General features: G+C 48.5%; 2 protein-coding genes across 2 annotated transcripts; one reads left to right on the forward strand and one right to left on the reverse strand.

Moving 5' to 3' along the window:
* The first annotated feature begins 1,063 nt into the window (after positions 1-1,063).
* On the forward strand, positions 1,064-8,488 carry LOC131294229 (protein melted). Its single transcript, XM_058322277.1, has 7 exons — positions 1,064-1,168; positions 1,249-1,497; positions 1,565-2,787; positions 2,848-3,604; positions 3,951-4,871; positions 4,959-5,141; positions 7,622-8,488. The coding sequence occupies exons 1-7, from the start codon at positions 1,064-1,066 to the stop codon at positions 7,694-7,696; spliced, it is 3,513 nt and encodes a 1,170-aa protein (XP_058178260.1). The 3' UTR covers positions 7,697-8,488.
* LOC131294273 (46 kDa FK506-binding nuclear protein) lies at positions 5,205-6,878 on the reverse strand. Its single transcript, XM_058322322.1, has 3 exons — positions 6,773-6,878; positions 5,981-6,606; positions 5,205-5,938 (listed from the first exon to the last, which is right to left on the reverse strand). Exons 1-3 carry the CDS (start codon positions 6,780-6,782, stop codon positions 5,483-5,485), a joined length of 1,092 nt encoding a protein of 363 aa, XP_058178305.1. The 5' UTR covers positions 6,783-6,878; the 3' UTR covers positions 5,205-5,482.
* Positions 8,489-9,689: the final 1,201 nt, after the last annotated feature.

Here is a 9,689-nt window from a genome sequence, read left to right on the forward strand (position 1 = left end):
ACACACCAACAACCCGGGTGTCATCGCAGACCGACAGCTGCGACACCGAACAACGCCGTATAGTGGAACAACCCGTTTTCGGCCGACCGCACCACACCCCCTTCCCTGGCCACTTGTCATCCCCTCCGGAGTAATCCTCATAATCATTTTCTATTAATAATTCCTTCGTGTGTCTTTCCGCCTCGAGAGGAATTCGCATCGGAATGCGTTCACATGTTATGCTATTTCTCGCCTCGGGCACAATCCCCGAAACATTACGCCCGACAGGTTCGGTGTCCCGCCCTCCGGTAGGCTAATGTGGTCCAGGGTAAATATGTGTTTATTGCTTCAGGACGGTGAGCAGCAGCGTGTGGTGGCATACTTTTGGTGGCCGGAACTGAGGCGAAGTGGTCTATACATAAATCTGCCACCAGACCGGTGCAGTGGTCGTTGTGGGTCAATGAACGTGCATTGTGGCACACAGGGTAGTCGATTTCTCAGTTAGTGTTTCTTAGTCAGAATTGCTAACAAGTTATATATACGTTACGTATACATTTAATTAAAAATACATAAAAAAATACATTTTCCTGTTTTTTTTAAATGTTTTTTTGTTTTTCCCTTTTTTTTTACAGAACACCTCTTCGGACGGAACACTTTCTAATGACACGGTTTAATTTCATCCCCAAGTCTGCAACACACTGGATAGCTTCTTCCAACGAAGTTGTCCCCAGTCTTGCCTTCATTAACATTTCATGAAGCGTTTAAACGGTTTATTCTTTTAAAACGCCCTGCCTTGGAAGCGGGTTGCTTTAATGCGTTTACATTCAACAGGACCATTTAAACTGTACTCTTTTCTTTCCTCCCAGGGATTTGTTTGCTCAACAAAATGTGTGTCAAATGTGAATAGGGTTGGTGTGAACCTGTTTCTGTAGTGATATTGTTAAAATAAAAACCGACCTAATGTTGCTTTAGCAAAAAAAAAGAGAGAGCTTAAAACACATTCGAGGCTCCATGTCCCGTCCATGTGCCAACTGCATGTAGGAAACACTGGTAGACAGGGTACGAATCCTTCCATCCAACCACAATGCACGATCTCTTCACGACCGTCCTCTCCAAGAGGGATCTGTCCCGCGCCGGGGAACTGTTTTCCATCGCGGACTATGAGATTGTTAACGATTTAACCGAGGTGGTGAGTATAACGAAATGAAATATACCATACAATCAAATGTATCGCTCACGGCTTGGTCGGGTTTCGTTCGCCTGCTTCAGTTGGAGGAAATTTCCTCCATCATTTCCCACGAAGACTACCTGCAGAACAGCAACGATCAGTCGGTGATCGAGATCTGCATCAATCGTGTCACGTCCTGCATCAAGAAGACGAACACGATCGAGAAGCACTGCGCGGGTTTGGTGAACCTGCTCGAAACCTGCCTAAGGTATAACCTGCAGCCGTCCGGGAAGGATGTGGATCCGCCGCATGCCAAAATTTCCTCTGACATCATCTCCAGCATTTTCCTGGTATGGGATGTTGCAAACACGTTTCGTATGGACAATATGTTCACCTGTTTTTACTAATGTTTTGCAGAATTACAACAAAAAAGTCGTGATGGAAGTGACGCTACCGGTCGCGGTTAAGTTTTTGAACCAGGGCAACCTGGAGCTGTCCCGAAATCTGGCCAGCTACCTTTCGTCGGCTGCAATCGAGTACTCGTATCTGCTGTCGCCGCACGTGCACGTCATTCTCGAGTCGCTGCTGGGCGGAAACTACGGGCTGTGTCACGTGCTGTCGCAAATCTACGAAGCCACCCCCGATCCAATCAATGCGGCCGGTCCCAAGTTTGTCGAGATTGTACCCCGCTGTGAGCTGCAGGAGCAGCTCGTCATCCTGCAGCTGCTGGTGACGATCGCGAAGCTACGCCCTTCATGTCTAACCGAAAGCATTCCTTCGCTGCTCGAGTTGGCAACCACAAGGCCACCGCTATCGGCCGCCGCACTGCTTGTTTTGCTGAAGCTTGCCGAAGCAAAGCCGATCAAACTGGCCGAGTACACGGAAGCGTTCAAGTTGATCGCCCACGGCGTCCCCCAGACGGTGGGCTTCGCGGCACAAATTCTCTCCGCCATCGGTCGCTCCGGTAAGGACCGGGCACAGGTTGCGCTCGATTTCGTGCTGGAACATCTACCACGGGCGGATCGACCCCTGCAGACGATCCTGCTAAACGAAGCGACCAAACTGTGCACCAAGTACCCGGTCCTGTTCACCGACAAGGTGACCTCCGTTGTACGGCAGCGTCAGCTCAGCAACAACAACAGCCAGATCAAGCAGACCACTTCGGGCGGGGTCACTATCGTGAACCTGAACTCTTCCGCCACCCTGCCGACACCGACAAACACCAGTGTAACGCACCCGGTCGCTTCGGGGAATGGGCTCCATGGTTCCACGGGAAATGGCTCCACCGCCAATGGCAGTGCGGCCACTTCGGGTGGCATTCTGGGAGGCGCTGGCATTGGCGGTGTGCCGTCTGGCTTTGGTCAACACCAAGGACTGCTGCTAGACCATGGACGACCGATTATTTCCAAAACACCCAACGTGGCCGTAATCAGCAATGGCGGAACGCACAATGCTAGCGCAACTCCTATGATATCGACGACGGTCATCAACACTTCCAACGGGACCAGCTCCACCATTCACCCGGCGCTGCTTACCAACTTCATCAATTCGGCCAATGGGATCTCGAATTCGGGCGCGGTGAACGGTTCTGGAGGGGCAGCAGGTGGTACAGTTGTCTCACCGACGCCACATCACACAGGGTTAGTTTTTGGGAAACCTCTCATACTTTCTCATATTAACTTATCTTTCACATCCCGTAGGTACACTCGAAACCGTCCAAAATTGGGTGATTCACGCAGTACTGGTCGATTGCACTCCGGCGGTGCCAACAAGAGCACGACCCGTCTTAACAACGCGGGCGGTTCGATGGGAGGCTTGCACAAATCTCGCCTCGGCTCGTCGCAACTCATTAACCAGTTCAACGGCGAAATGAGTGCCGGAGCGTCGATTGACCCGGAAAAAACTGCGACACCTGCAATCGGACCGAACGCAATTCCTGTCGCTAGCGGAACAACCAATGGCCATGGCCCTCCAGCGACAGCCACAAACACGACCGATGGGCCGCATGGAATCATGATGCACAACAGTCATCACTCGAGCGGAAACATGGCCATCAAGGGAATGGCAAGCAGCAGTGGGAGTGGTGTTGGAGGGTTGCTACTCGGTACTTCCGTGCCACCGCCCCTTAGCCAACATGTGACCATAACGGGTGAAAACAAGTGGGGTATTCCGCAAACCAAGATCACGTCCTGTGGAGTCACGGTGACGACGTCTCCGACACGTGCACCCCGGCCATACTCGCACGGTCCCAACACCAACACACCGATGGGATCGGCCGGTGCGCTCGGGGGAAAGAGTTCACTCGGTGGACTCAACCAGTCGACGGGTTCGATCGGCATACAGGTACACCATGCGTCACCGGCCTCGCCAACGATGTTCAACAACCACTCGCAGCAAACGTCTCCACAGCTTACAACCACACTATCGTTGCATTCGAGTGAAGATCCTGGCAATCAGGTAATGCAAAACCACTGACACTTGTTTTGAATCACTAGAACCGAAAACTTGGGCTATGTTGTAAAATCTTACCTTATGGGAATTTATGCTAGCTTTAACTTTATCTACAAATAAGTAACCAAAGAAATCTCCTATAGCAACGAATTGCTGATTTTAAGGCATATGAAGAAAACTCCATGGCAACATGCGATTTCCCACCAAACTATAGCTAAATTATTTTAAATAGTTGCCACGAAAGCAGCATCTAGTGTTGATTATTGGTACACAAAACAAAAACGTTACATATTAAATAAGTTTCACCCAGCAAATAAGATTGAAGGATTTGTGATGAAATGTTTTTTGTCAGGTAATCGTTTCCGGTCCAGCGACGGTCACAACGCGTCCCCGAAGCGATAATCGCAGCGTCACGATCCTGAACGCATCCTCCGGCACGGCAACCTCCGTCAACCAGCGCATGAGCGTGTTCGAACCATACCCGATGCGCGACACTATACAGCATTTCTGCGAGAAGCACCTGGACAAGATCAAAGCGTACACGGAGGCGGTGGCACAACAGATCCCTCCCCCGGCCAAGTGCATCATTGAGGAGCGGCGGGCGAAGAAGATGGCGAAGCTACACTTTGCCTGCCAGGTGCGCGGTCCGCACTGTCTCTACTCGCGCACCATGTTCACGATGCGGACGCGCAACCCGCGCACTTGGATCCACTTGATGTTCCTGGATCTACAAGCGCGGGCCGGCAAGAACGCCCTGAGCAGCTGGGATCCGAGCGTGAGCCGCCTGAAGCACTGCTGGGACACGCTCAAGTGCGAGAACCGGACGTTCATCACGCTAGTCACCAGCGCATTTCCGAACGGCAAGGAACAGGACGCACTGGTCAACGAGCTGCGCCATGCCGGGTTCTTCGATGTGTTCGAAATGGGTCCCGTGGCGGTTGATCCCAGTGGCACCATGGAAGCGTCGTCGTCGGGTGAACCACAGGGCAAAGCGGCATCCGGCAGTGCCGGCGTTGGAGCAACTTCAGCCGGAGGTGGCGCTGGTGCGGCCTCAACCGGCGACAGCACCGAGGATCTGGAAATGCTCCAGTGGGGTTGCTTCCTGTGCCACCATCCGGAGAAGGCGATGGGTTTCCTGCACGGCAACAATCAGCCAGTCATCGAGGGTCAGCTGAAGGAGAAGAAGGGGAAATGGCGCCTCTTCCGTCGTTGGCGAACGCGTTACTTTACCCTCTCCGGGGCACATCTTTCGTGCAAGGGTTCTGTGAGTGAGGTTAGTAGTTCAACACCAAAACTAATGCTATGCAAACAGGTTCACGTCGATCATGCCTCCATTCTACTTATTTTCTTTTCCCATAAGGCCGGTGGGGAAAGTATCGACGTAAACCAGATCCGCTCGGTGAAGGTGTCCCGGGGTGCCCGCAACATACCGAAGGCGTTCGAAATCTTCACCGGCGACCAAACGCTCATCCTGAAACCCAAGGACGGTAACAAGGCGGAAGAGTGGGTGCAATGTTTGAGCATCGTTCTCGCGCATTCGCAGGTAGGTGGATGGATTGTCATCATTTTCCTTCCCGCATTCCCAAAGCATTGCGTTTAGTTTGAGTATGGCCACAGCTAAGTTCTCTGCTGCGCTAGTTTATTGTTTTACAGTGGATTATTACAAGTATAAAGGGCTTAACGTCTATTTGTAGTTCGTAGTTTTTTTTTTCAACATTTTGATAGACCCGCTGGTTTTGATTTGGAAAAAGAGAACGTAGTATCTTCAAAAAAAGAAGACAGTTTTCTTCGATTCTGAGAACTGATTGGAAATGTATTACTGGAAAACATGAGTTCAAATGCGATGTTTTAAAGAGAAAATAAGAAAAGAATACGAAAATACGCTTACAACACCTTCCGCAATTCCACCTCGAACACAAGTGTGCTGTTCGGTGGGATCGTCGGCGGGGCACCCTTCTGTCCGTAGGCCAGCTTGTGCGGGATGATCAGCTTGCGCTTGCCGCCCACCTTCATACCGGCCACACCAAGGTCCCATCCCTTGATAACTTCTCCTCTGCCGAGGGCGAACTTCAGGCCCGGACCTTTGTTGGTGCTGTCGAACACTTTGTTGTTCGACTTCAGCCGCCCCTCATAGTACACCATAACCTTCTTGCCCGGCTTGGCCTCGGGTCCAGTGCCGACTTTAAGGTCCTCAACCACCAGACCGTCCTGCAGGGTGCGTACCGATTTTACCTCCTGCTTCTTGGGCGCGTCCTTGGCCGAATCTTTCGGACTAGCGTTTCCGTTCTGCGAGCCCTTGGAATCGTTAGCTTGCTTCAATTCCTTTCCCTGCTTTGCCTGCTTCTGATTCTGGGGAGCGGCCTTTTTCTGCTGCTGCGGGGCCGGCTTCTCTTCCTCCTCCTCCTCATCGTCGTCATCTTCATCGTCCTCATCGTCCTCATCATCGTCGTCCTCGTCGTCGTCGTCATCATCGTCGTCCTCGTCGTCGTCATCATCGTCGTCCTCGTCGTCGTCGTCATCATCCTCGTCAGCGCCATTGGTAACGCTATCCTCAAGCATCGACTCGGAGAACGTAGCATCTTCCTCATCACTGTCGGACGGCACCTCGCCGGAAGCTATTTCTTTGGCGACCTTGACCTTAGCCGCTTGCTTGGCACTACGCACCTTACCGGCATCACCATTCACTTCCTCCTCCTCCATCTCTTCGTCATCAACCTCGTCGTCGTCGTCCATGTCTCCGAATTCGTCCGGGAGCACATTTCCGGTGAGGTGCACCACACCCTGGCCTTTGGTGGCGAAGCTAATGTTGTCACCAGCGGCGAACTGCTGGTCCAAACGGACTTGCGGGATACTCTTGTTGAGCGTACACAGCAGGTATGTGATGTTATCCGTCGTCAGCATAACCTGTACATCGCCGGAGGAAGCTGTCAAATCCAGCGCGGCGTGGGTCAACTGGAAATCCTGCTCCACAACTTTGGAGTACTTCTTTCCCTGTTTGACGATCAATCCTGCGGAAAAAGTAACGCGAATGTTACTTTGAGTCTACAATGAGCCCCCTATGGCAGACAAATGTATCGATTCGACCCCCCGGAGGAAACCGCATGTATTCAGTTCCAAGAAGGAAAAGCAACACCAACAGCTCGGTCGGTACAAAAGTTTGCGAAAACGACTTACCCCAGAACATTTTGTGACTTTTTTAACTGTTACACGCTTTTATGAACGACGATAAAATAGATTCGCTGTTAGCGCACGTTTTCCCGGAAACTTGCGGACAAAGACTATGAACACTGAAAGAGTTGAAACGAGGTACGACGGACAAGCGTGTTGCTCTATCTGACAGCTATTGAACGAATGACTTTAGAAGAGCGGCAAACACCCGGTTTGGCGGTTGACAGTTTGACACAAACTCAAGGTTGGCCTTTTGAGAGGTGGGTCCATTGCATCGTTGTGGCAGCCATATTGCAATGGACTTTGTATGATGAAATTATCATGTTGCAACTGCTACTTTGCAACGGATACCCTAAGGCAAAGTAGAATGCTGCCATTACTTACTAACGAAACAGTTCAATAACAAAAAACCAACATCTCATGGGTGCCAAAGTAAGTTATAGAATGTGACGTTGTAGTGCGGTAATGTTGCCAGTGCACTGTTACCAGAATGTAGCACGAATTGTTAGCCTAAATATGGCACTTGCTAGTTCTTTCTAATTTCTAGCTGCAATCTTGGAATCACACTTAAGAAAAATAATGTAAAACTCAGATCGATTGTCAAAGTCACAACGATCCTATGAGCTCACCTCTTGTACCTTGGGTGTTGCTACTGACAGCTCTTCTGTGAAGCGTAAATGTATAAACCTTGGTACCGTGAAAATTCGAAATTTCGTGCAACGGAAAGTGAATTTCCTGTTTGTGAATTTTTAGAACAATTTCATTTGAAATATGCGTCCTTTTGTGCCTGGTGTTGCAGTAAAATTCCTGAATATGTCCACATGTTCAACTGTTTATTTTTATCTTTCTTTATAGGCCCGTGATAGTCCAACAACGCGCACGAACAGCCTGCCGGCAAGAAGCATTGGCAACAGCAGAACGGTTTTCTAGTACGTTACGCACAAGAAACAGAAGAATTCGAGATACTTAATCAGAGTTAATATATTGCTACTTGCAGTATCACGTATCAAAAAGACATTTCGCAGCCAACAAAAGTACTTAAATACGAGCTTTGTGGGGAACAAACGGCAAAGGGTAGTGCAGCATGCATTGCAATTTCTTATCAATTTACTCCGGCGTTAAGCGGTTAGCGATAGGAAATAGAGTTGTTTTAAGCGCATTTATACTTTTGTAAGACACCTAGATCGTTTTCTACATCTTATTACCGTAACTTAAAACGAAGAGATTTCATCCCGCATAAGAAGCGTAGGTAGCATCAACGAATGAAAGATGTGCGGGAATCAATCAAACCTATGGCTGTCATCTTTACGATACATTTCTAAGTAAATTTTTTAAATAATATTTGAGACGTTTAGTGAGAGCGATGGCGTGTGAAAGAAGAAAACATAGGCAGAGGCAGCGGATCCGAAGCGGAACATGTTTTTTCCCGCCGTGTGAGACATTCATCCGACACACGATTTATTGCGAACAATCAACCTCTAGCGAACGAAGGTTTTCTCGTTTTGTGTTCAGCTGCAAGAGGAGCTCTGTGCTTCGTACTTACATTCTACAGACGTATAACGTTGACTTTTTTACAGAATTTAGACCATAAGCTAGATAGAGGTTACATCCAGCCGGACGCGCGCAGCTGAAAGTAACGAGTTTAGTAGATAATTTATTCACGTTCGTTCGTTATACATCGTCCTAAATCAAAAGCAAATAAAACCGGACTGCTACATCTAATGGGTTTTATTGTGATATTTATTTCTTTCGGTTCACGCGCTGTAAAGTCCATCAACGCGAGATGGGGTTTGGTGTTAAACTTAGTTTCCATTTATTTTTCATCGTTTACCTTCCACATTTTTCCTTCTCACGTTTCCTTTATCGCTCCACCCAGAGTGGTGTTTGGTTTTCCGGTTCCGGGCCAACATTTTCCCGATTCGAACCGAATTTTCCCTTCACCGGTGCGCGGGCGTGTGTGACCCCCGAAAAGAAAAGCGTGTCGGTAAACCGTGTATCGCTACTAAATCTGGTTTGATTTTATCATTTTTTAAAATAATCATTTTCGTTAGAAACACTACCAGTTACGGAATAAGGTTTGAAATTAAAAATCAAAAATACGGTGTTATGAAAACACGCTATCGAAAATATGCCATTTTTTTGTTTGCTACTAATGACTAAAGCACGTTATTAAGTATTCCTGCTCGACTGTTATTTGCTTGGATGCGGGCACGCTTCAAACAAAAAGTGGATGGCGCTCGAGAAGTAGAAACAAAACTGGGCCGTCGCCGAGAGCGTCGAAATCGTTGACGCTCCCCCCCGACACCCTCGTTAAAATCTATTCCTATTCCGATCCGTTTTTTAGTATAACCATGTGTCCTTTTAAGTTGAAAAAAAAATATGTGCGGAATCTTCCCTAACTCCGCCAACTCCCCCGTAGCGTTCGTTTGATTAGTTGACTAAGTGTTCGATTTTCTACCTTGTTACCCTTACACAAGACGCTTGGAAGCTCTAAATCTGGGGACTGGCTCTAAACCAATGGCACGTGGCGGCGTTTTAATTTACTACTCGTTCTCCGTTGTGCGTTTCGTTTCATTGCACACAATTTACACTTCTTGTGCGCTTGGTTTTAAGGTAAGGCATGTAGATTTCCTTGTTTGGCAAACGTTGGCATCTTTTTAGCTACAATTACTTTTGTTTTTACCCGAAAAAGGAAGCAGCGTTACAATAAATCTCTTTAAATCTGCAAAAATACTGGCTAAGGCGCACTTCTCGTGTATTATATCCGTCGCGTCACGTTTCGTGAAGGCAAATTGTGATTAAAAAATCCCTCGAGGCACATTCGTGAGTTTCGCTCGTGTTTCGTTTATCGTGTTCGAACAACAGTGTGCCACAAACACAAAAAAATACATAAAAACCACACACACGGTTTGTTGACTTAGAA

The sequence above is a fragment of the Anopheles ziemanni genome, chromosome 2, assembly GCF_943734765.1.
Source record: "Anopheles ziemanni chromosome 2, idAnoZiCoDA_A2_x.2, whole genome shotgun sequence".
Classification (NCBI taxonomy): domain Eukaryota; kingdom Metazoa; phylum Arthropoda; class Insecta; order Diptera; family Culicidae; genus Anopheles; species Anopheles ziemanni.

Bases quoted from the DNA above. Each gene is read 5' to 3' on its own strand.
- LOC131294229 (XM_058322277.1), top strand. From the start codon at position 1,064: ATGCACGATCTCTTCACGACCGTCCTCTCCAAGAGGGATCTGTCCCGC. The intron at 1,169-1,248 runs GTGAGTATAACG...CGCCTGCTTCAG, and splicing joins TTAACGATTTAACCGAGGTG to TTGGAGGAAATTTCCTCCAT. The intron at 1,498-1,564 runs GTATGGGATGTT...AATGTTTTGCAG, and splicing joins TCATCTCCAGCATTTTCCTG to AATTACAACAAAAAAGTCGT.
- LOC131294273 (XM_058322322.1), bottom strand. The intron at 5,939-5,980 runs GCCCCGCAGCAG...CAGAATCAGAAG, and splicing joins AGGAGGAGGAAGAGAAGCCG to CAGGCAAAGCAGGGAAAGGA.